At 35.0% G+C, this 26,761-nt stretch overlaps 2 protein-coding genes across 2 annotated transcripts; one reads left to right on the top strand and one right to left on the bottom strand.

The window, feature by feature from the left end:
- The first annotated feature begins 2,517 nt into the window (after window positions 1-2,517).
- On the top strand, window positions 2,518-12,132 carry LOC137811032 (lethal(2) giant larvae protein homolog SRO77). The gene is made up of 24 exons (XM_068612583.1): window positions 2,518-2,706; window positions 4,071-4,204; window positions 4,341-4,425; window positions 4,562-4,615; window positions 4,788-4,879; window positions 4,971-5,074; window positions 5,222-5,294; window positions 5,425-5,815; window positions 5,988-6,302; window positions 6,413-6,616; window positions 7,348-7,443; window positions 7,552-7,612; window positions 7,725-7,852; window positions 8,339-8,585; window positions 8,756-8,910; window positions 9,004-9,128; window positions 9,458-9,581; window positions 9,663-9,721; window positions 9,914-10,010; window positions 10,090-10,276; window positions 10,540-10,641; window positions 10,764-10,885; window positions 11,674-11,733; window positions 11,852-12,132. The coding sequence occupies exons 1-24, from the start codon at window positions 2,665-2,667 to the stop codon at window positions 11,951-11,953; spliced, it is 3,159 nt and encodes a 1,052-aa protein (XP_068468684.1). The 5' UTR covers window positions 2,518-2,664; the 3' UTR covers window positions 11,954-12,132.
- Window positions 12,133-12,176: 44 nt separating this feature from the next.
- On the bottom strand, window positions 12,177-14,170 carry LOC137811033 (uncharacterized). Its single transcript, XM_068612584.1, has 6 exons — window positions 14,046-14,170; window positions 13,880-13,964; window positions 13,711-13,801; window positions 13,239-13,323; window positions 12,796-12,952; window positions 12,177-12,565 (listed from the first exon to the last, which is right to left on the bottom strand). Exons 1-6 carry the CDS (start codon window positions 14,085-14,087, stop codon window positions 12,450-12,452), a joined length of 576 nt encoding a protein of 191 aa, XP_068468685.1. The 5' UTR covers window positions 14,088-14,170; the 3' UTR covers window positions 12,177-12,449.
- Between the last annotated feature and the right edge of the window lie 12,591 nt (window positions 14,171-26,761).

Below are 26,761 nucleotides of genomic sequence, written 5' to 3'. Positions count from 1 at the left end.
TATGTGTATTATTTTCTTGTAACAATGTGACATAACCTCCTAACTTCTTTGTCTATGGAAAGCAAGTACCCTGCAATTGGTCCTACATGTGGGTGGGTGCGGCAGCTCCCTAGACATTCCTACCACACATCCTTAAATTTTCGAATAGCGACAAGTACGACACATAACCGATATCGTAATTTTATTAGAAAAAATTGTGTATCCAACTAGATTCAACAAATAAGCTTGAGCTACTAACTCCCACATGTGGTGTACGATGGACTCCTCATACACCTTGTGCAACTAGCTCAATTGGAAGTGGGCACGGGGATACTCCCTCTACTCTGTCACGACATTACCAAAATCTACCCCAAGAAACCCAACCAACAATGATGATGTTGATGTGAATCCGATGTCATATACGTTCAAAATTGTCCCATAATGGAGAGACGGAGCACTGCAAACACATGTGATAGTCATATCACCGACAAAGAGGTAAAAATTGTTGGTGTCACGATGACACCTCTCGAAAAAGACTGATATGAGACTTTTATCAGCGGTCTCATAACTAAGGTTGTACAGTGGTGAAAACTTAATGTTAAGCATCATAACCTCAATTTGAGGATGAGAGATCTCAAACTTATTGAGTTTGCATCCGTGGGAGACCAACTTCAGTTCCCCTTGATGCTTGCCCTTCCATAGTTTACTTGCCACAGAATAAGCGTAACTATGCAACAACGAGGTATCAGTAGGTCCTCAAAGAAATGCTACTCCAATTTCTTCATCAATGACAACGGTGACAACTTGTTCCCTGTCTCTTTTACGTACTAACATTGTTGATCTTTACCTAGCTTGCGCTTGAAATGATGATTCACCTCTAGTCTTAGTCATATATTTACAAATAATAACAAACAATCAACCAATATTTAAAAAAAAATTAATATATACATTTTGAATTGCATAATTTAAAATATATATACGTTATAGATCTAAAAACCAAATGGTAAATAAAACTATAGAGAACAAAAATACACCTTAAAACTTACCTCTTCAATGGGAGTTCGATCGTAGCCTTTCCCATTTACAACAGAGGAAGAAATTTCTCAAGGGTGCATGGGGTACAACGCGGATGATAGAAGAAGAGTGGGGGAGAAAAAAGAGAGAAGTAAGTTAAATGTAAATATAAGGGGTATTTTTGCCTTTTAGTAAGGAGTATTAGGGTGCAATTGAGTTTTATGGGGTTGCAGAACGCAAAAATCGCTTTGGATTGGGACACCGTTTCATTGTCTTCGGGTGCATCCCCTGGCCCGTTTGTAGGTCCATCAATATGCCTCAATTATTGTGCTTCCAGTTATGTATGTCCATTGTTTATTATTGTCTATAACTTCATTTGTATACTAAACAATTAAAGATCATACTTTATTATGGAACTTCATCCAAAAGTATTAAATTATTTTATAAAAACGTGAATAAATGTTCAAGAATAATCTTATACCATCCATGTTGAATGTTTTTTAAATACTTAACGAGTACATGATATCTATAACAAATATCAATAACTATATTTAATTAAATTATTAGATAATTACCCTATTTTGAGATAGGTGATGTTTATCTAAAAACTTAAATATGAAGAGAGAACTAAAAAAAATGATTCTAACCAATAAGAAAAATAACATGTGAAGTTCGAATCTTAAATTTTTCAACATAAAACGAACTTAAGCAAGGTATTATTCAATTTATGTTTTTTGCCATCCTTATATGTAAATCACATTGCATCATGTAATTAAGTTGAATAATCTAGATTCAAGTTAAAATACAAGTTAATGTAATTTTAGGTAAATTGGGTTAGACAAAAGAATTTATACGGAAATTCATTATTCGAATTAAAGAGGATTAAAGGCTTAAAATTCATTTTACGAAATTAATTTGATTTAAAAATATGTTAACAAATAAGTGATTGTGATATCTCACCCTCTGCTACTCTATTATGGACATCTCTTAATTTGTATTTAATATTACAATTCCCTTCCTATATGGGAGAGGGGTTGGTGGGAAGGTGCACTGTTTCAGATTATAACACACACCTATTGACTTAAAATAAAAAATTATAGTTATTATTATACAATAATATAAAATAATTATACTTCGAAGAAAATTGTGATTGTTAATAGATAAAAGAATGAAAATTCAAAAAGAAGAAGCAAACTCGTTTGGGTGGTGCCACGTACCAGTGGTGGGACCAACATGGAAATCTTCTCCTGCTACGTGTGCGTCAACCTCTGATGAAAACGGTAAACTTTCCGAACAAACGACGTCATTGTTTGTTCCTAGTTTTAACAGTGCTGTTTCTCAAACATTTGTTTATTCCTAGATTTTGTCTTTTGTTTGATTGAAAGGGTAAGCAAAGGTCATATAGTATGATCCTAACCGTTGGTTACTTTGTCGTACCACAATTTATTAACTGTCTTCTGCTAACAAGCGTTTTCGTTTGGTCCAATATCCTCCTATAAGAGAGAGAGAGAAACCAAAATAAACAAACCAACTGCTATGTGCTAGTTGCTCAAACACTAAACTACAACTCTCTCTGTTTTCGGTTATCACAAAGCACATTTTAACATCACTCACTTTCTCTCTTTATTTGCTTCAATTTATTTTCTATTCTCACTCTCAGATTCTTCAACCATGTTCGTGAAGAAACTCGTGGAGAAAGCATCCATAAAGAAGGTAACTCAATTTCTATGCCTCTACTTCCTTTTCTCAAACCGCTCTACTTTGCTTCATGCACTCATCGCTTTTTATTTCTTCCCAACCAGACCTTAGTTTTCTTCTACTTTTCTTTTGTGTCGATTAGTTTTTCAATTGAAATCTCGGAACAGTTGTTTGAACTAAACTACTAGAAACAGAGTTTTCTTCAGTTCAATAGATTATGACTTCAAACGAGGAACCAAACACGATTTCTAGATACATATTTGATTTTACGTAAATGATTGAAATTCAGAATCGGTATACTTTTACTTCAGAATTTATTAAAATGATTGACCTCATGTGTACTCTGTTTCTTTGTGATGAAATTGTTATTGGTTTTGTGTCCAAGGGATGGAGTAAAACTGAAATGGAAATAAAAGGATTAGGTGATCGTATCAGAACATTGTTTGTGTGTGATCTTTTTCATTAATACAATGCAAGTATAGAGATAGTTTAAGATATTGTCCTATTTACCAACCCAAGGCAAAATGTTAATTTTAACACTGTACACCAATAATATAAAATAGTTTTACCGGATGATTCAATCACAAAATATTATGTGCAAGTTTATTCACTTGTGGAATTTAAAACTCTAACCTAATCTAATAAAATAAGTTTATAAAATGAGTTTCTATGAAATATTATAATTTTTAGTTGATATAGGATCTTTAACACATTTCTCTTACCTCTTACATCGAGATTGTTGGATGAAATTATATATTTATGTATGTTGCCACAAGGTAACCTCCAACAAACTATAAATAATTCTGATACCAAATTATACAACAATTAATTTTAAAGTTATATCAATAATGATTAGAGGATAATAATCATAAATTTGTTGTATATGATATATAACTCTGGTCGATTTTAACGAGAAAGGTGTTAGTGTGGACCCATAAGAGACCGTTATGTTCCCTTAGATTAGCCAGCAAGAATCCAAGGCCCGAGGGTGGAGGGAACCTCAGAAATCAGAAGTCAGAAGAATCGTGGCAGTGAAGCACTGTGCATGCAATGCAAGTTTTTGCATGAGCTAATTTAATGCTTGGTCCTTTTCTTACCAAATAATTTCATTTTGAATTTGAAACATATCCAAGAGCCAAAGACAAACGCTATTTCATCAAAATCTCTACACTTCCCGCAGCACGTTCACATAAAATTTAACATTTACACGATTAATTTTAATTTAAGCCCAAATTAGATTAAATGGTAATATTTGTCATATAATTATTAGTCAATAAACCTGTAGCAACAAAGACATGCAACAAGAAAAATTTGTGAACTTCATGTAGGATGCATGCAACTTGAAAACTAAAAATCCCAGTTGTAAATTTGTGTTGCAGGCTGTTGGAAATTCAGTGGATGGGTTAAAAGCTAGTGATGTAGAACCACGTTTGGTATTTCATCAAGGGGTACCATCTGGTGGTACCAAGTTTGCCTATGATAATATTCAGAAGATACTTGCTCTTTCCACCAAGTATGTTCACCCTTTGTCAATTTTTTTATGTAAACTGTCTTTTATGACATTTAATTAACAGAAAAATATGTTACAACAACTCAAGTATTTTGCTGAATTTATGCTTGAAACTGATTTTTGTTGAGATTTTTTTAAGGGATGGTCGGATTAAACTATTTGGAAAAGATAATGCCCAAGTCCTACTTGAATCTAGAGAGGCAGTGCCTAGCAAATTTTTACAGGTTATATTTCCTTTCTTTTTCCTAACCAATTTTTTGCTCTTATCATTTCAAATGGCTCATTGCTTTCTTTGATGCCGTGAAAGATTTTATTTTTCTATGCACTAACATTACTAATGTAATTAATATTTCTATGCAGTTCATTCAGAACCAAGGCATCCTTATAAACGTATCTTTCAATAATCATATTGAGGCAAGTGTATCTATGGACGAGCTTATATTTCTTATATATATTTCAACTTTCAAGTTACCTCTGCATTTCATTACTAGGCAGAGTTTCACTATTAAGATTCACCATGTCAATAATAATGTTCAAACAGAAGTTATTCAGAAAATATATGGCAATAAAGATATTTCACATATAGGTTTGGGACATAGACAAGAAACTGCTCATTGATGTGTTCATTGTTAAAGAAGAAATCACCTGTTTTTCGGTTCTTCAACATAGCCTCTTCATGTAAGTTTTTCAGTGTACTTGGAAATAAGCTGTCGAGAAATTAAATTTGGTAGAAGCACCAGAAGTTATGAGCATGTGTATCAATTTGCAGGTACATTGGATTTTCTAATGGTAATATTGCAGTTTTGAGTCTTGATCAAGAACCATGGCATTTGGTAAGGATGAAATACTCCATACCCCTTTTAGCTTCCTATGGTAAGATTTGGTGCAATTTTTGGTCTTTTTCCTTGTTAGATGAAAAACTTTTTATATTGTTGAATTTCTAAACCAGCAGTTCGATTGAAAAAACATGTAAATAAATAATGAGTACTTTCTTAGACATAGCTTCTTGTCATTTTTTAGGAAATTCAACAGAAGAATCTGATGATACTGTTGTCACACACGTACTGCCTCAACCAGCAGCCGAGAGTCAGAGGTGATTGGCCAAGAAGCCTTCTTTTAGGACATTTATTTACAACTAATTTGGTGCTTGCTAGCTTCACTTGATCAAATTTTTCTTATCTAAAAAGTTTCCAACTTTTTGTCCTCTTGTGTGTTCAACGCAGAGTTCTCATAATCTTTAAAAATGGGCAAATAATATTATGGGATATTCAAGAAAGCAGGTCCATATTTAGAACTGGAGGAAGAATGTTACATGTACAGTATAATGAAACAAAGAAAGTGTCTTCTGCATGTTGGGTATGTCCATTCGGAAGTAAGGTGGTTGTAGGGTACAACAATGGAGAACTCTTAATTTGGAGCATCCCTTCTCTAAACACAGGAAATAGTTTAGCAGCTGATAATAGTAGTCAAAATACTCCAATGTTCAAGTTTAACTTAGGATATAAATCTGACAAAACTTCCATAAGATCAGTAAAATGGATTTATGCTGAAGGAAGGGCCAGTCGACTATACATTATGGGAGGTTCTGGTCATGCCCCTTCAAACTTCTTGCAGGTATTTGAATACTGTGCCTATATTATTAAAATATGTATCTTGGCTTGTTCACGTATTAAAACAAATTTGTGATTTGGATGGTTTACTTTGCATTGAATTGGTTTGATGAACTTGAGCTAAGCTTGATTTTGTGATTTAAATAGCTACCACTAATCAGCATGAAATGAAACAGGTAGTGCTGTTGAATGAGCATACAGAATCTCGCACAATTAAGATGGGACTTCATTTGTCAGAAGGGTCTATTGACATGGAGATCATATCAACCTCAAGCAAGCAGAGACAAAATTATTTAATTTTGCTTGGGAAATCAGGGAATGTATATCTATATGATGATAATTTGATTGAAAGATATCTATTGCAAAGCCAGTCTAAGTCCACTCCTTCACTGCCAAAGGAAGTGTTTGTGAAGTTACCACTGGCAGATTCAAGGATCACTACAGCAAAATTCATCTCCAACAATCCCAATGTGTTTAGTTCTGAAGACGAGGTAATGGGATAGTAAAACTGTTTTGTTACTGCATCAAATATATATTAATTATTTTGACAGTCTAATTCTATTGATTTTACATTATTAATTTTTTCTTTTTGGTCATGTAGTATTACAGCCAACTGGTCAAGAATTATCCACCGCTTATTCCCATTGAAACAAATCTCAAAGATGGGATTAACTTCAGTTCTGCCAATTTCACCGGATTTTCGAACTTTAGAAACTTGTACATAACTGGACACAGTAATGGAGCCATAACTTTTTGGGATGCGTCATGTCCCTTTTTCACCCCAATTTTGCAGTTAAAGCAACAGGTACTAATTTTATCCAAAGCAATAAGCTTGTGTCCAAATGTTAGCTTTATTACATTTGAGTGGTAAGAAAGAATTGCCCAAAAATAGCATTATATTTCAATTTGTTTTTGGAAAAACATGCCTATAAAATGGGCATGTTTTCCCTTTATTGAATAAGGTAGCATCAGAAAGAGTTTATGTTTTCCCATTCAGAAAGTAGACAGTTTTCATGTTTGTAAATAAACCAGTCCGCTTATATGCCCAGAAATAGTGATTTTTTGAAGTCATATTGAAATAGTGATAGAATAATAGGAATATTTAAAAGCATGCTTAGAAGAACCTAGAACAAAATAGGCTTCGACTTCCGAAGACTCCAACTCCAGTATGTTGTACGTTTGTGTCACTATTAATTTTTTGAAGAGTAATAGCAACATACTCTAAAAAAATTCTCTTTAAGCACACCTCTTATTATTGGTTAAGATTTATTGTAAGCTATAAAGTCATGGTAGAGACTCATTGAATAAGAATTCAGACCCACAAATTTTAGATTTTCAATCAATTACAACAAGTGTGTTCAAAAGAGTATTTTAAACAGTGCATTGCTAGCATTTCTCTTGGTTTTTTTAGTTCCTACTCTAGGAATATTAAAGGCACAGCTATTTTCTTTCTAATGTATTAGCAACCGTAGAAAGTGATAACTTTCTCTTTTACACATAGTTATTGTTTTTTCTGCTTCCTTCATCTTATTGCAGGCTGAAAATGATGTTTCTTTAAGTGGTGTACCCTTGACGGAATTATATTTTGATAGCAAATCTTCACTTCTTGTTTCTGGTGACCAAAGTGGGATGGTGAGTTTCGTTCAATTATGAATTTTGTGAAAGTGATATTTTCCCTTTTAAATTCTAGTCACCCATGCTTATTTTATAGTAAGTATGATATGATTATATGATCTGCAGGTTCGTATCTACAAATTCAAACCTAAACCTTATGCATCCAACAACTTCATGTCTCTTACTGGTATTCTATAGAATGTTACTTACTCACTTCAATACTAAATACTTAGTTATTAAACAAGCACAGACTTCTCATTTTAGTTGATAGTGACTTACATTTCCATTCCTCTTTACAGGAGGTACAAAGAAAGGGACTGACCATGTAATCCACAGTATGAAACTCGTAAAAACTAGTGGTGCTGTAATTTGCATGAACATAGATCATAACTCAAGGCATCTTGCTGTTGGTTCTGACCAAGGAAATGTGAGATATTTTTCTAGTTTTCTTTCTTCACTTTTTGAATTTGGAGATGTGTTGTTCACGCTGTTCTACAGAAACAAGTTTAATTGGCCATTCAACACCAATCCTCCTTGCACTCTAGATTGTCCTTCAATGTGATGGAAGTTTTTCAAAGACACTTTTAATTATATGGAAGCATTGATTAATGCGAGTAAACTATCTTATAACTTTAAGATCCATTGGAGTTAACAAGGATCATTGAACACATTAGCACTGAAACAGACAACACTCTGTCACTGCTTTAAGCAACTTAAGAAGCCCAGAATATCAATTCTATCACTGATGATGATCATATATTTGGGTGATAATGATAACTAATTGTCATATTGTTGCTTAAACGAGAATCTGTTAGTGTGAAACTTTCTATTTTAGGATCTTTGATTTGAGTGTACAGTTGTTTTAATATATTCGTAGTGCTAATTTATGTGATAATGAACCATTTTGTTACAGGTTTCAGTCATTAACATAGATGATCCATCTTTGTTATACCGGAAAAATATTGCAAGTGAAATTTCCTCCAGTATCGTCTCTTTGCAGTTTAAAACCTGCAGTTTGCTTGGTTTTGAGAAAAACATTTTAATAGTTGTAACAAAGGACTCATCTGTTCTAGCACTAGATGGTGAAACTGGAAACTCATTCAACACTGGAGCTATTCACCCTAAGAAGCCCTCTAAAGCCATATATATGCAAGTGTTGGGTAAGAGTTTGCACACTTGAAAAAATGATCAGATGTCAAAATATGTTGATTTAATTTATCAATGATCTAAATTCTTCTTATTGTGTTTAGGATTCAAATTCCAATGTTGTTTTCTTATAGCAGTGAAGGATCTGACTAAAAAGAGTAAAACTTTGTACTATGCAATACAGATGGACTAGGAGAACCAGTCACAGGATCGGTTACAAAAGATGGTTTAGATTCGAGAGAAGGGAATCGTACTGAAGATGCAACAGCAAAGCAATTGTACATTTTGCTCTGTTCTGAGAAGGCTTTGTATGTATATTCTTTTGTGCATGCTGTACAGGTGACATGTTCTTGACTTCGGTCCTTACTCATGAGTTATGAATGACCCGACTATCAGATGATGCTTGCAGTTACTCACTCTCACACGTTTCAGGGAGTTAAAAAGGTGCTTTACAAGAAGAAATTTTATTCCTCTTCCTGTTGCTGGGCATCGACAATTTACAGCCTCTCTGATATCAGTCTTATTCTCCTTTTCAACAGTGGGAAAGTGGAATTAAGGTGGTGGTCTGCACATACTTTTTTAGAAGAATTGAGTGGTATATCACATGAGATAAGACTTGCCAACAAATTGGTGTTAAAATTCAATCCCCATTTTGAGGATTATTCTTCAGTTAGAAAAAAGCTACAACCAATAATTGTTACCCCACTAAGTGCACCAAGTGGGTTTGGCTTTATGGATTCTATCATATTTTAATGCTGAATCTTGATTAATGTTTTCATGCAATCTCATATATCTTAAATCCTTCTTAATAGCCTCCCATCATGTCAACTTCATGTAGCATTCTATTTTTATTAGTGAATTAACAAGTCATATTCAACGATCTTAGGTCTTTGCCAGCGTTATCTCTGATAGTGGAGACTTCAATTAGAGGTTTCAATTATTCACCTCCAAAATTGAAGCCATATTCTGATAGCCAGATATGTTGTTCACCCAAGGGAGATATTGTTTTGGTATGACTGTATCTTGGACTAGTACACGGGGTTTTTTAAAAACATTTGAGACATCTATTTAACTCAATGTCAAATGTACAGGTGAATGGTGATCAGGAAATTTTTGTTGTCTCATTGTTGACCCAGAGGAATATTTTCAGGTATATATCCTAGACAATGGCATTTGGAATGTTGTTATCAATATTTACCAATAACCGTATATAAACTTCTGTCTGGCTATAGGAAAATATTTCCCACAGAAAAAGATATTTACAGCATTTTATCTTCTCTACTATTTCTGTTTAGAATTAGTCGATATTAGTCTCAGTGCATAATGCACGACTTTGTTTTAGGCTTTTGGATTCTGTTAGCTGCATCTACAGGAAGGAAAGAATGCCATCACAAGAAGAACTTGTTCCTGGCCCTGTCATCGATAAGGAAAAGAAAAAGGTAAAACAGTAACATTTTAATAACTAACACAACTGTATTTATGAATGATGGTATTTGGTACTTTTTTCCGGCATTCCAGGGTATACTCAGCTCAGTTATAAAAGATTTTACAAGTAGTAAAGAAAAGCATGGGGCCCTCATGGGAAAAGAAGATCCTAAAGAAAACATACGGGAACTCTCAGCAGTATTCTCAAATACGAACTTTACATGTAATGATAGTGATGATAAACCAACAGTGGATGAAAGTCAGCTTGAATTAAACATAGGTAAAACAATGCAACATATATGTGCTACTAAACATTTTCTTAAAAGAAAGATGAGAAACTCTTTTTATGGCAATGAATTCACGTTGTCTGTTTTTTATTGGTGATCTGAATCTGCTTGCTTAAAGCTGTATGTTACAAACAGGACTAAATTACATTACTAGATTAATTTGATTCCTAAGGCAGTTACTACATAGTATTTTCTAACATATGGATACTCGAGTTTAAACTAACCACTTTGAGGTGTCTACTTTCTTCCCATGCAGATGACATTGACCTAGAGGATCATGGAGAAAAACGCAAAGAACAAAGCATATTAGGATCTCTTAATAAGAAGAATTTGGTTGGAAAATTTCAGTCTCTGAAAGGTTTGTGACAATGAGTTCAATTTAGGAATTTTCAATCTCTTACGAGTCTTTTTTTTTGTACAGAAGATAATTGCAAGGTTTTCATAATCGCTAGCCACTTTAATCGAGCTTTTCAATTACAGGAAGATTGAAAGAAATGAAGGGAAACTACCAGAAGGCATCAGATAAGGAAGGGCAGCAGGAGGAAAAAGATGGTGCGCTTGATCAAATTAAGAAGAAATATGGATTTTCTTCTTCCTCCAATGTAAGAATATACCCATCATACATGCATTCTAATTATCCTTGAATTTTCTACCAAAACAATTCACAGGCATCACATGATTTGTGTGCCGATTTACTAGTAAAAGGTGTATGCCTAGCCCCTATTGTTAATTTCTAAGTTGGAGGTATTAAGTGCATTTGTTAGTGTAATAGGTAGGTTGAGGATCAAGTAGATCACCACCAGAAGATTTAATCTACAATTTATTACCTACCCATTAGAGATTTCCAATCAGTTATCTAGTAAGACTGGCCAAATAGCAGTTGATTATAGTCTCAAGAATCAGACTGAAGTAGTATTCGTCATTCCTTCTCATGTACAGTATAGATTTAATGACATCTTCAACTTGAATGCTAAAAGTTGGCAGAGTGTAGTTATCTTCCAGCACTTTTGTAACTTGAATGTCTGAGATTGGGTAAAATTTTTGAATCTTCATTGTAAAAACATTGTAAAATCTTGCGCATTAAGCATTGTAAAAACTTCAAAATAGCCTCATTTGATTTTGAATGGAATAGTACAAAATTTTGAGACACTTGTATGATACCTTCGTTTGAAATATCTGAGACTATCTTTGGTTATTATGAACATAAGTTATATTTTCATCAAAATTTTAGGGCCTAATGGCATATAGCCACAATACATTCTTTAGTTTCAACAAAAAAGGTTACACTTATTGCATAATTAGACAGTTTCTCCGTACATTATAAAGCTTCGTTTTTCTTCATGCTGAAATATGAGTGCAAAATTAATCAAACATTAAACTGGTGCTACAGGAAACAGCCGCTGCTAAACAGGCACAAATCAAGCTGCACGAAAACACATGGAAATTACAGGTATCTTGTACCTTGACAAAAAAACTATAAAACAGTTAGAATTTTGTAGTCATATGCCAATGCACCCAAGAAAATTTGGGAAAGAGAATCCAGAACTCATCTTCTAACTTGGTGGCAGGGTACCAATCTTCGTGCCAGAGAGATGCAAGATACAGCAAAATCATTTTCATCATTGGCAAAACAAGTGCTCCGAACTGCTGAGCATGATAGACGAAGTTGATAGATCTATTAGTTATTCGATTCTACTTAGGTCATACATTATTTATTTTTTAATTGCACATATGCTCTTTTAATAATTTTTATACGTCAGTTTGCTCACAAATATGTTGAGTTCATGCTTCATTTTACAGTGACAGCAGCACTTATCTGAATACTTAAATGGATTTAGATTTTGAGATACACCTTTACCCGTGAAAGAAATTGTCCGCAATACAAACAAAGGGTGGCAAAACTATCTACGTATCCGTGATGCATCGAATTTATTCATAATATATACGTACGGATGATTCATTACAAAAAATCATGCATAACTGTAGCAAATCTCAAACCACTAAACGGTCCTCCATGCCTTGGTTGAGGCTCAACTAACTCACAAACTTAATTAAGACTCAACTAAGAATTGCACTTTTTTTCCTACACTTAATAGTGTTAACCCATCATGGTTGGTTTAAAACAGAAAATCTACATTGTGAGCTCAGACTACAAACTTGCAATGACTAGTGTTTAATCAACAGATCTTCCAATAGTGATCGTATCTGTTCTCTAACAGCATCTCTGTTAGCAACATTCAATGTAAAACAAGTTGCCCCTGCATGATTCCTCAACCTTGCAACTTCAGAAATTGACAGCATTAGTCATTCACAAGTTCAGCAAAGAAAATTAGCCAGAGAATTGCAACAAAATCATCTTTGAGCTTCATGCCTATAAGACCTAGTGACAGATTTTACCCTATCTTGCTTATTTTAAGAATCAAACAAAGGAAATTTGTTCCTAGTATTGTTCAGAAAGAAACAAGATACCGCTTGAAAAATGGGGACTTCAAAATATGGAAAGAAGATTTACCTTCTGGTATGTCTCTGCCAAATTTTGGAACTGGAATGGAAGCCAAAACTGGGATATTTGACTCCAAAACTCTTAGAACTGCAGGGAAAAATGACGAACTGAATAACTCCATCTTACCAACTTCGTCAATGATGAAGAGGCTGGTGTCTTCTCTAACCTAGTCAGTGAATATAAGTCTTAAAAGCTGGAGAACTGATATAATACATGGGATATGGTGGAATAATACATTCAGCATTTCAGTATCTTGAATGAGGGACAAATCTACATGCAGAAAATAACACCAGCCAACAGTTTAAAAATGCAAGGGAACAGTTTATGCCTATAATACCACAACTGGAAGATGCATGTAAAAATGGTTGTATGGTTGGCAAAACATGCAGTAACCTAATCTGCTGCAAAGAAAAGAAAGCAAACCGAAAAGATATTAAAAAAAGTAAGCAGACCTGTAACTCGGGCAGTGCTAGTGACTCGAAAGATGCTACATCAACTTTATACTTGCCAACACTTGGCCATCCGTGAGACTCAGGGCTGCAAATCCAAAGCCATCAAATAAAACCATTGAATCATATAGGCAGAGTTGTGTTGTGTGTTATTTCAGGTAGGATTTAAAAAGAAATTCTAGTAACATACTCTTTTGAACATACTATTTGTTATCCCTTAAACTTTATTTCACCTCTTAATTAAGAATTCTTGCATATATTATAGTTTTCAACAAATTTTAAACATCAAGAGAGTTTGCTAGAGGAACGAGTGTATTAAGGATGTAATTTTACAGGAAAACCTTTCCTTAAAAAATGAAGAAAGACCCAGAAGCAGCGTGACCAAGAAACACAAATTTCGAAATAAATGGGTCCTAACAAACAAATTGGGATGTTGATGTTGTGCAGCTAAAAAAAGGAAGAATAAAAAGTGTACGTCGAAAAGTGGAGGGAAGCAAGTGGGGCAGTGCGAGCATCGAGAGTAACCACTTCGAAACCAACCCTTTGACCTGCGCGCCTAACTTCCCCTACAAAAGCATCATATCATGTTATATGTTACAGTGAAAGAAGAGGAATATATCATATCATACCATATGCTTACGTACGTGTGTAAAAGCCCTGAAGCTTGATGGAGGAATTGGCACTGAGGGACTCCAACACTCTCATAATAAGAGTGGTTTTTCCCACACCCTGATCAGATCAATCGACGAAATCAAACTCTATGAACAGAAAATGAAGAGAGGGAAAAAGGGTGGAGTTGGGTTTTCTCACCGGAGGACCCGTGACGAGGAAGCATTTTCCAGGACCAGCCATGGTTTCTTTCTGTTTCTGCCTATCTGAGATGGGACACACATGTTTTTGTCACTCCATATCATCATAATTAAAATTATCAAAAAGTCTATGTTCAAATTCTTAGTAAAGTTTAAATAATATTTTCGAGACAAAATACATTTTGCACTTTAAAATTTGGAATACTAGTTTGGAAAGTATTTTTGGATTTAAAAGTAAATTCTGAATTCTAAAATATAAAATTCAAAATTATGTTTTTGAATTATAAATTTTGAAATGCATTTTCAAATTCAAAAAATACCTTTTGAAATGCATTTTCAAATTCATAAAATACTTTTTTTACTTAAAAAAAATTATTTTGAACTCTAAAATTTGAAATGCAATTTTATATTCTGAATTTTAAATTTCATAAATTCTACAAAATATACAATTTGAATGAATTTAAGGATAATTTTCTAATTAAAAAATTTATGGAGGTGCAGTCTCGAAGTGAAAGAGTGTGTTGAATATTCTACATCAACTATAAATAAAGATATTTAGTAATATATAAATAAATAGATGCAAAACTCATTTTATAAATTAGTTTTTTAAGAATTGAGTTAAGATTAAAATATACTATTTAATACTTTCACATGTTTCTCTTCTTTATGTCACCACCACTTTATCTTCAATTTATCCAAATTAGAAGATCATATTCTACGCTCCTAAACTACTTTCATTCTTAAGGTTCTACTTCAACTATAATTTCCTATTAATATCTTGCACACTCCAAACACTATCTCTTAATTATCTTTAATCATTAATTTTTGTATTATATCTTTCGATATATGAACCATTTTTATGTTTTTTACATACATATATTTTGAGTTTTTTTTTTATAAAAACTTTCATGGTAGGCATCACTATGCAACTTAACATTTCAGCTAGGCTGACACCTCAAGTAACAACAATCATCTGCCATTACATAAAAAAAGTATTATTAAAAAAAGGAAAAAAAAAGAAAGAAAATACAAAAATATGGGGAGGCTAGACCAAAACCCACATGTTAACAAAAACGATACATAGGTAGACTATACCTATTCATAAATAATTCTAAGAATAGACTAGATGGAAGCATTGTTGGGTGTATAAAACCAAGACCAATTGGGTTGGACTGACTAGACACCATGTTTAGTGAGTGAGTTTAATCATTGTGTCCCTTTTATAATCTTTATTTAAAGAGATCATTGTGTTGATCAAGAGTGATCACGTGCTTTGAAGAATCTAAATCCAAAGTGTTTGATGAAAAACTGGTGTTGCCATAGTGCTTGGGTGGGATCTGAGTAGAATTAAATGTAATTCACTATTTTGTTGAATCTAAAACTGATTTGATTTAAAACCTTTTTGAAATCAAGTGTTTTTCCAACTAAGTGAAAAACAACCTATTGTTTTGTCGAATCAACCTGTGTTTTACTCTTAGGGGTTTTGAAAAGGTTGAAAGCTGTTTTAGTTTGGTTGACTTAATTGTCAAGCCAAACAATAGGTTGTTTCGTGGTTTCAGATTCAATCAAGATCAACACAAGCAACTAGGGATTTGTCTTCATCAAATAGGGGGAGATTGTTGATCAAGAATGATCAAATGCTTTGAAGAATCCAAATCCAAAGTGTTTGATGACAAACTGGTGTTGATGCAGTGCTTGGGTGAGATCAGGGTAGAATTGAATGTAATCCACTCTTTTGTTGAATCTAAAACTGATGTGATTTAAAACCTTTTCGAAATCAAATATTTTTCCAACTAAGTGAAAACTAATGCCTTGTATCTACTCTTAGAGTGAGGGATTAAAATATATTCTCAATGAATGCCAGAACTGGACATTATAAAATACCAAGCATTTATTATATCGAAAATATTATTTGTCTAATATTAATGTAAATGATAGATAATGCAAAATATTACGTCAATAAAAATAGTTTCAAGCTAGTTTGTGGATTTTTTAAGCAAAGATGTAAAATCAAACTCTTTTCTCCTTAAAATTTGTGCTAAACCAACAGCAATTCAATATACAAAAGCAAGTTAGATTATTTTCTGAGTAAAAAAAGTGTTATCTATCCTCAAAGTATATGTGTATAACTTTTTCTACTTCTAGTAGTGCTAAAAAATTCCCCTGCATATATGGAAACCTCTTTCTATGTTCAAGTTTAAATTGTTTTTGGATGGTTTGTACCATTCCATGGGAGTGTTTTGACTACTATATTTCTAAACTACTTCCTTTGATTATAGAAGAGATGCTCAAATGAAGAGCTCTCCTTGTTGTACCCTACAACCAGACACTTTCTTTGTTTCAGTATATTGTGTGGGTGACATTCATCCTCCAGTTCTAACAATGAACCTGCTTTCTCAAATATTCCATAATATTATTTGGCCATTTTTAAAGATTATGAAAACTCTTTATTGAACACACAAGAAAACAAAAGTTGGAGGGTTGGTGGATCTTTTCACTAAAAGTTTCAAAACGAACTCTTAGATGAATACGAGGAAGGAGAAGAGAAAAATTCACACTCTTTATAACAAAGTTACAAAAATGAGTACATGTAATCTTCTTTTATACCTAATTTGGTGTAAAAGAAATAGTAAATTACTTCTCTTATCTAGTAAACAAAATCTAAAAACTAAAAATAAACTAAGATTACATAATCTATTTTTGTCAGGCTAAAATAAATAAAACATATACCTTGACAAAAAACTATAAAACAGTTAGAATTTCGTAGTCATATGCCAATGCACCCAAGAAAATTTGGGAAAGAGAATCCAGAACTCATTTGTTTCCTCATCTTCTAACTTGGTGTCAGGGTACCAACCTTCGTGCCAGAGAGATGCAAGATACAACAAAATCATTTTCATCATTGGCAAAACAAGTGCTCCGAACTGCTGAGCATGATAGACGAAGTTGAAATATCTATTAGTTATTCGATTCTACTTAGGTCATACATTATTTATTTAATTGTACATATACTCTTTTTTAATAATTTTTATACGTCATTTTGCTCACAATTATGTTGAGTTCACGCTTCATTTTACAGTGACAACAGCACTTATATGAATACTTAGATGGATTTAGATTTTGAGTTTCACCTTTACCCACGAAAGAAATTGTCCGCAATACAAACAAGGGGTGGCAAAACTATCTACGTATCCGTGATGCATCATATTAATTCATAATATAGTCACATACGGATGATTCATTACAAAAAATCATGCTCCGTGATGCATCAAATTAAATTTATTCATAATATAGTCACATACGGATGATTCATTACTAAAAATGTAGGAAATTTCAAACCACTACACGGTCCTCCATGCCTTGGTTGAGGCTCAACTAACTCACAAACTTATTTAAGACTCAACTAAGAATTGCACTTTTTTTCCTACATTTAATAATGTTAACCCATCATGGTTGGTTTAAAACAGAAAATCTACACGGTGAGTTCATGATGTGAGTTGCTTTTAAGATTGATCATTAGATGACATTTTTATATTTATGATTGAGATTTTAGGACAAAATAAAGAGTGAAAACCTAAGGAAAATCTCCACTGGACATTAACTTAACCAAGTGATTAAGTAGATGTGAAGGTTCATTTCAAAAAGGAAAAAGGAAAACACAATTATATGGTGAATATGATGACAATTATGGTGTGGAAATGAACAAGCAACAAAGGAACAAAAGATAAGACCGAATTGATTCAAAGAAGCATAACTAAGAACATGTTTATGAAAGAATGGAATGAAAATGGATTAGTGGAAGAGATGATGAAAGAAGAACTTATAGATGGTGAAGCAAGGATGTATCATGCCACTTGATGGGGGTGGAATCACCAAGATGAGTGAAAGGAGGCCGCCACTTGAGAGCATCATATCTCATAAGATAAGACCAATTTTGGAGGGGACTCACTAACTCACAACTCACACAAAAATTGTGCAAAATTTCTTTACTATAATTTCAATTTGTGTTTACAAAGGGGGAGACCTCCTATTTATAGATTTAGGAGCCTTGGAAAACAAGAAAAGAGGGTAGAAGGGGAAGAAGCAAAATATGGTGCGGCTAGGGTGTTGACATTGATCAATGCCGCACCATTCAACATATTCTAGAAGGTAAGGTTTCCTTCCTACCCTAATGGACATCTTATAGGCCCATTCTTATGTCTTCTCCTCCTAATTATGCTATATAGACCTACTCTACATAAATTACAAAAAGGGAGACCAACTGATGCTCAACACCCCTGAGTTTGTGCTCTACTCCTAGTAATCCTCTAAGGTATGGTGGGTGTTGAGGTCATGGGTTGAGCTTGGTCATCATCATGGGTGGGTGCCCTCTCTCCTTAGTCCTCATCATGCTCCCCGGGTAGGAGGGAATTTGTCCACGAATTTGAAAGACCTGCAGAGAAGGAAGTCAGATCACTGATATTAAAAGAATGACTACCTAAGTATTAGGCAAATCCAACTCATAGGCATTGTCATTAATCCTCTTGATGATTTGAAAAGGACCATCACCGTGTGGCATAAGTTTGAACTTCCTATGAGTAGGGAATATATCCTTCCTCAAGTGTAGCCAAACCCAATCCCCGGGTTCAAAGATCAATGCCTTGCACCCTTTGTTGGCATGCTCAACATACTTACCTACCTTCCTTTCCATTTGTTGCTTGATGTGGTGGTGCAAGTCTTTTAATAAAAGAAGTTTTTTCAAAACCATCTTTGCACAACACCTCATCAAGTACAGGAATAGGAAGGAGGTCAAGAGGTGTGAGGGGATTGAACCCATAGACAACCTCAAAAGGGGTGTGGGAAGTAGTAGAATTTACTACTTTATTATAAGCAAACTCAATATGAGGTAGTAAATTCTCCCACACCCTTGGCTTCCCAAAAATAAGGCACCTTAACATTTGACCCAAAGTTCTATTAACTACTTCTGTTTGACCATCAGTTTGGGGGTGACAAGTAGTAGAAAGCAAGAGTTTAGTTCCAAGTTTTCCCCACAAAGTCCTCCAAAAGTGACTTAAGAACTTTGAATCTCTGTCGGATACAATACTTCTAGGAAACCCATGCAAATGAACTACTTCCTTAAAGAATAGATTTGCAACAAAACAAGCATCATCTACTTTATGGCATGGAATAAAGTGAGCCATTTTAGAAAAGCGGTTCACTACCACAAAGATAGAATCCATACCCTTTGATGTCTTGGGAAGACCTAAGATGAAATCCATGGAGATGTCTACCCGAGGCATAGTGGGGATGGGAAGAGGAGTATATAAACCATGGAGTTGCACTTTAGATTTAGCCTTCCTACATGCTATGCATTTGTCACAGAAGCTATGTACGAATTTGCGCATGTGTGGCCAAAAGAAATGCTCATGCAATGTATCTAAAGTCTTAGCTACCCCAAAGTGTCCCATAAGACCACCCTCATGTGTCTCTCTAACAAGAGATTGTCGTAAAGACCCTTGGGGAACACAAAGTCTTTTTCCTTTGAAAAGAAAATCATTATGGATGAAACAGTCTTTGTGTCCTCCTTTTAAGCACTCTTAATAGATGAGAGAGAAATCAAGGTCATCTTTATATATTTCCTTTATGTGATCAAAACCTAAGTATTGAACATCCAAAACATTGAGCAAGGTATACCTTCTTGAAAGAGCATCCGCAACCACATTTATTTTACCTTGCTTATGTTTGATCACATAAGGAAATTGCTCAATGAACTCCACCCACTTAGCATGTCTCTTATTAAGCTTGCTTTGGCCTTTCAAATATTTAAGGGATTCATGATCACTATGTATCACAAACTCCTTTGAAAAAAGGTAATGTTGCCAATTTTGCAAGGCTCTAACAAGAGCATAAAGTTCTTTATCATATGTGCAGTAGTTGAGATGAATCCCCTTGAGTTTCTCACTAAAATAAGTTATGGGGTGACCCTCTTGAAGGAGGACAACCCAATGCCTATGTTTGAGGCATCACATTCTATTTCAAATGTCTTAGCAAAGTTAGGAAGGGCTAAAATGGGGGCCTTAGTCAATTTTTCTTTCAAACTTCCAAAAGCTTCAATTTGGTCTTGTCCCTATTTAAACACCACATTCTACTTTACTATGGCATTTAGAGGTGCGACAATGGTACTAAAGTCTTTCACAAATTGCCTATAAAAACTAGCAAGTCCATCAAAACTACGTACCTCACTAACATTAGTGGGTGTTGGCCAATGTTGAATTGCTGCAACCTTTTCTTTGTCTACATGCACCCCGTTGGAACTCACAACAAACCCTAGGAAGTCTATATGGTCTAATGCAAACATACATTTAGCATAATTAGCATACAAACTCTCCTTCCTAAGGGTTTCTAACACTTCCCTAATATGCTTCTCATGATCCTCTAAAGACAAGTTATAGATAAGAATGTCATCAAAATAGACCACTACAAACTTGCCAATGAAAGGCCTTAAAACATGGTGCATGAGTCGCATGAAGGTACTTGGAGCATTAGTCAAGCCAAAAGGCATGACTAACCATTCTTATAAACCAAACTTGGTCTTAAAGGTGGTTTTCCATTCATCCCCCGGTTTAATCCGTATTTGGTTATAACCACTCTTAAGATCAATTTTGGTAAATATTTTAGACCCATGTAATTCATCCAACAAGTCATCTAATCTAGGAATGGGATGCCTATACTTGATGGTTATGTTGTTTATTGCGCGACAATCTGTACACATCCTCCAACTCCAATCTTTTTTAGGGACAAGAATTACAGGCATAGCTCATGGACTCATGCTATCTTGCACCCACCCCTTAGCTATTAAGTCCTCTACTTGTTGTTGAATTTCTTTGGCATCAGTTGGATTTGATGTAGTTGTTCGTTCATCCGATTAGCTTTTCTTTGGAGGAATTGGCGGAAGCTTCAATGGAGGAGAATGAACAAGGATCTCACGTAGAAAGTTGGACTCCTTGAAGGTGCATGCTAGGTGTGGAGAGTGAGTGGTGAGGCCATCTCACTTGGAATAGGTGAAGAATGAAGACTAAAGTGTCTATCCTAGGGAGGTAGGAGACAATGAGTGAAATTGGCACAATTTGGGCAGCAAATCACTCTTCATTAATATTGAGCAAATGATGAACCAAACACCTCCTTTTATAGCAATGGAGGGCTGGAATTTGAAGAGCCAAATACAAGTGAAATGAAAGCTAAATTCAAATGGAATTTGGTGCCTAAAGGAGAACACATGGGAGGTGTGATTAGCGTTTCATATTCTCTCCTTCATGGGCCTTCTCATGACCGACTTAGATTAAATTAGGTGTTTTAGAAACCCTAATTTAATCTAGGTTGGTAATTAGGTGCCAAAAATTAACTCTAAGAAAAATTACAAGTAAAATTTCCTATTCTACTTTGACAAAAATTAAATTCTACCCAACACTAAACTTATGGCACTTTTAAACATATAAAGGAAAGTTTCTCTACCATCAGTAGCAGTGTCCCAATCATCTTGAGTCCTTCTTTCCATAGCTCTTGTAGTTGGCCCAGATCTTCTATTTGTTGGGCTTGAACTTGGGCTTGGACTTGAACTTGGGTTTGGGCTTGGGCCTCTTCCATCATCCCCTCCCACTTGGAAAGGATTTGTTCTCAAATCCAATACTTATACTTATTCTTTATTACTTCATGCAAAAGGCATTAGGTCCATAACATTGAGAGTATTATGAACTCCATATTCGTAAGGTAAATCAAGAATGTAGGCATTGTTGTTGATTCTTTTGAGAACTTGGAAGGGTCCATCTCCCCGGGGGCTAAGCTTAGATTTTCTCTTAGTTGAAAATCTATCTTTTCTAAGGTGTAGCCAAACCCAGTCTCCTTCCTCAAAAATTATCTCTCGCTTCCCCTTATTGTTTTGTTTTACATATTTCTTTGTTTGTTGTTGTATTTGTTCTTTAATCCTCTCATGCATTTTCTTGACAAATTCAGCTTTTGTTACTCTTTCCTTATGCACACATTCTTGTGGATTAGGAAGAGGCAACAATTCTAAAGGTGTAAGAGGATTAAACCCATATACAGCTTCAAATGGAGAAATATTGATAGTTTTATGAACTACCCTATTATATGCAAACTCAATATGGGGAAGGTACTCATCCCAAGATTTGTGGTTGCTTTTCATAACTGCCCTAAGCATAGTTGAAAGAGATCTATTTACTACTTCAGTTTGTCCATCCGTTTGAGGATGGCAAGAAGTTGAAAATTTCAATTTAGTTCCAAGCCTTTCCTAGAGAGTTCTCTATAAATGACTTATAAATTTTGGATCTCTATCAGATACTATACTTTTGGGTAGAACATGAAGTCTTACCACTTCTCTAAAGAAGAGCCTAGAGATATTGTTTGCATCATCTATCTTGTGGCATAGAATAAAATGTGCCATCTTACTAAACCTATTCACCACCACAAAAATATAATCAAAACCTCTTGTTGTCCTAGGAAGTCCTAGAATAAAATCTATGCTAATGTCTTCCCACGAAACACTTGCAAAAGGTAGAGGAGTATAGAATCCATGAGGCATTGTTTTAGATTTGGGTTTTAAACAAGAAATGCATCTATAACAATGTCTATGAACATCTTTTCTCATATGTGGCCAAAAGAATTTTCCTTTTAAAAGCTCTAGAGTTTTATCAACTCTAAAATGGCCCATGAGACCTCCTTCATGAGTTTCTTTTACAAGAAGTTTCCTATGTGTTCCTTGGGGTATACAGAGTTTTCCTTCTTTAAAAAGATACCCTTCAGACACATAAAATCCTCCATGTGCTCTATGTTCACATTTAACAAAAGTGGATGCAAAATCTCGATCTTCTTTGTACAGTTCAGGTATGTTTTGAAATCCAAGAATCTGGATACCAAGTTTTGAAAAGAGGGCGTGTCTCCTAGAAAGAGCATCAACCACAATATTAGCATTGCCCTTCTTGTATTTGATAACATAAGGGAATTGTTCAAGAAATTCCATCCATTTTGCATGACATTTATTTAACTTATGCTGACCCTTCATATATTTTAAAGACTCGTGATCACTATGAATTACAAATTCTTTTGAAACTAGATAGTGCTCCTAAGTCTTCAGGGCCCTCACAAGTGCATAGAGCTCCTTATCATAGGTGGGGTAGTTGGGGGTGGCACCATGAAGTTTTTCACTAAAATAAGTAATTGGGTGTCCACTTTGCAACAACACTGCACCTATGCCTACTCCTGATGCATCACATTCTAGCTCAATTTTTTTTTGAAAAGTTTGGTAGAGCTAAAATAGGTGCATTAGTGAGTTGAGCTTTAAGCCTCTTGAAGGCTTGGTCTCGCTTCTCAGTCCAACAAAATGGAGTGTCCTTCTTCACTAACTCATTGAGTGGTGAAGCTAGACTCGAGAAGTTAGGCACAAATTCTCTATAGAAACTTGCTAACCCACGAAAACTCCTAACATCTCCTACATTTTGTGGAGTTGGCCATTCTTGGATGGCTTTGATTTTCTCGGGGTCAACATGTACCCCATTTTTGTTAACTACAAAACCTAAAAATACTACACTATCAACACAAAAAGTACACTTATCAATATTAGCAAACAAACAATTGTCTCTAAGCACTAAGAGAACTTCCGTAAGGTGACTTAGGTGGTCGTCTAGGCCTTGACTATACACTAATATATCATCAAAATAAACTTCTACATATTTACCTATACAATCTTGCAAGACATGATTCATAAGACTCATAAAAGTGTTGGGTGCATTAGTAAGGCCAAAAGGCATTACTAACCATTCATATAATCCAAATTTGGTTTTAAAAGCGATTTTCCACTCATCACCTTCTTTAATTCGAATTTGGTGATAGCCACTTTTAAGATCAATCTTGGAAAATATAATGGACCCATGTAATTCATCAAGCATATAATCTAGTTTTGGGATTGGATGCCTATACTTGATGGTGATATTATTGATGGCCCTACAGTCACAACGCATTCTCCACTTGCCATCTTTTTTTGGTACCAACAAGACAGGTACAACACAAGGACTTAGGCTCATTTGAACCCAACCCTTCTCCAACAAATTTTGTACTTGTGATTCTATCTCCTTAGTTTCTTCAGGGTTAGTTCTATAAGATGGTCTATTAGGTACACTAGCTCCTGGAACTAAATCTATTTGATGTTCTATTCCTCTAAAAGGGGGGAGTTCCATTGAACCTTCCTTGGGGAATACGTGAAGAATGAAGACTAAAGTGTCCAAATAGTAAAGAATAAACAAGAGTAGGTCTATATAGCAATATTAGGAGGTGAAGATAGGAACCCTACCTTCTAGAAACACATGGAGTGATCAATAGCAAAACTGCACCACATTTCATTTCCCCTTTCTACCCTCTTTTCTTCTTTTCCAAGGCTCCTAAATCTATAAATAGAGAGGTTTACCTCATCTATTGACATGTTGAATGAAGAGTAAAGTTACTATACACAAATTGTGTTAGAGTTTGTGAGCATTGTCTGTCTAAACCATTGGTCTTATCTTGTGAGTGTTGTGAGCTCTTAAGTGGCGACATCTACATTTATCTTGAATTCAATTCACCATCCAAGTGGCGTGCTCATTCACAATTCCACCATTCCTAAGTTTCCTTTCACTCATCTTTTTCCATTCCAATTTCAATTCCAAAATATGTCTTGTTCTTATTGTTGTTTCCTTGTTTTTCAATTCGGTCCATAACATTGCTCACTTTGTGTTTGCTTAAATTCTGCACCTAATTGTCATTCATTCTCACCATTGAATTGTGTTTTTCCTTTGGCCTTATGGAAATGAACCTTCACCTCTACTTAACACTTGTTAAATTAATGTCTGGTGGGAATTTTCCTTAGGCTTCTCACCTATAATTGTTCAAAAATCTAAATCTAAGTAAAGTGTCACTAATCAAATGAACAATCATAAAATCAACTCATATCTTTTTGTCTTCTCATTATACCTAATAAAAATATACCTTTTGCTTTTGTCTTCGAGCTTCGTTCTTTGTTGATCTGGTACTTGTGCATAAGCCACACTACCAAACACTTTGAGATGAGAAACCGTTGGCTTTTGTCCGCTCCATGCCTCTTGTGGTGTTTGATCATCTAACTTCACATGTGGACATTGATTTTGCACATAGATGGCGCATTGCACAGCTTCCGCCCAAAATTCCTTTGGCATCTTTTTGCTCTTAAGCATTGATCGAACCATGTCGAGAATTGTCCGGTTCTTCCTCTCGGCCACACCATTTTGTTGCAGTTAGAAATCGCCTTATGCCTTGCTCCTCGTCACTTCTATCAGATCGTACAATTTTGATCTATCTATCTATCAGTTGCCTTCTCCACCATCACCTTGAACTTTTTGAACACCTCGAATGCCTCAAATTTTTCCTTTAGAAAATAAACCCAAGTTTTTCGTGAGAAATCATCGATAAAAGTAATGAAATACCTTTTACCGCCGAAGAATTATGGAGTAATTGGTCCACATATGTCGGTATGAATCATTTCGAGAGGTTGCTTAGCCCAATATTGAGCCTTCTTTGGAAACGAGGTTCTCACATGCTTGCTGAGCACACATTCTTCACAAAATTTTCTCTTGTAGTCTATGTTGGGTAGCCCGTGCACCATATTCTTCTTCGCTAACTCTTTTAGACCACAATGATGTAGGTGATCAAAATAGAGATGCCACAGTGATGCCTTATCTTCTATGTTGACTTGCAAAAAAATTTCTCGTATGCCTCTCAAATTCAGCTTGTACATCCAATTTCTTGTCATCTCGATTCAAGAAACCAAACGCCCTTGCTTGTTCTTCAAGTGTAGTAGTCGATCTTTCAAAAATATCGAGTAACCTTTCTCCATGAGTTGCCCCATACTAAAAATGTTGGTCTTGAGGTCTGGTACGTAATAAACATCTTGGAGTGACCCAATTAAGCCATCTTTTTGTAAGTAAAAAAACGTACCTCACCCTTTGACCTCCACCTTTGATGCATCTCCAAATGACACATGACTATCTTCAATCTTTTGCATATCTTTGAATAGGTACTCGTGACCGCACATATGGTTGCTTGCTCATGAGTCGAGGTACCACAGAGTGTCACTATTAATGTTGACTTCATCTTGAGCCATCAAGAGAACACCTTCATTCGTTTCGACTTCCAAGGCTAGGTTGGTTGTTTCTTCTATCTTTATATCAGCTCGACAATCTTTTGCAAAATGCCCCACTTTACCACAATTGTAACATTTGTGAGAGTTGCAATCCTTCGCATAGTGACCATATTTGTGACATTTGTAGCACTCGATGTTGGAATAATTCGATCGGCCGCCTCTTCCTCTACCACGTCCTCTTCCACGCCAATTTGGTTGGCTAGACTGTTCCTTCTCCTTATAGTACCCTTCTTGACTACTGCCTTTTCCACCACGACTGTTTCCACGACTTCCACGACTTCCACGACCACGCCTCTATTTTGAGAATTTTGATGATAGAGTACCTTTTCATATTTTATTGACGCCTTGGTTTGAAATGCTTGCTCAAGTGTTTCCTCCTCCTTCTTCTTCTTCTGTTGCTCGTGTGCCTCGAGAGAACCGACAAGCTCGTCGACTGTGAGCGTCTTAGGTCCTTTGACTATTCTATTGCACACAATACTCTCAAAATTGTCGGTTAATGTTCTCAAAATCTTCTCCAC

Source organism: Phaseolus vulgaris, chromosome 2 (assembly GCF_000499845.2).
Source record: "Phaseolus vulgaris cultivar G19833 chromosome 2, P. vulgaris v2.0, whole genome shotgun sequence".
NCBI classification, from domain to species: domain Eukaryota; kingdom Viridiplantae; phylum Streptophyta; class Magnoliopsida; order Fabales; family Fabaceae; genus Phaseolus; species Phaseolus vulgaris.
Note: the sequence above shows the minus strand (reverse complement) of the source record. Positions and strands in the feature narration are given on the sequence as shown.

Bases quoted from the DNA above. Each gene is read 5' to 3' on its own strand.
- LOC137811033 (XM_068612584.1), bottom strand. From the start codon at position 14,087: ATGGCTGGTCCTGGAAAATGCTTCCTCGTCACGGGTCCTCCG. The intron at 13,324-13,710 runs GTACACTTTTTA...TTGGATTTGCAG, and splicing joins GCTTCCCTCCACTTTTCGAC to CCCTGAGTCTCACGGATGGC. The intron at 12,953-13,238 runs GTCTGCTTACTT...TTCACTGACTAG, and splicing joins TAGCACTGCCCGAGTTACAG to GTTAGAGAAGACACCAGCCT.
- LOC137811032 (XM_068612583.1), top strand. From the start codon at position 2,665: ATGTTCGTGAAGAAACTCGTGGAGAAAGCATCCATAAAGAAG. The intron at 2,707-4,070 runs GTAACTCAATTT...TTTGTGTTGCAG, and splicing joins AGAAAGCATCCATAAAGAAG to GCTGTTGGAAATTCAGTGGA. The intron at 4,426-4,561 runs GTTATATTTCCT...ATTTCTATGCAG, and splicing joins TGCCTAGCAAATTTTTACAG to TTCATTCAGAACCAAGGCAT.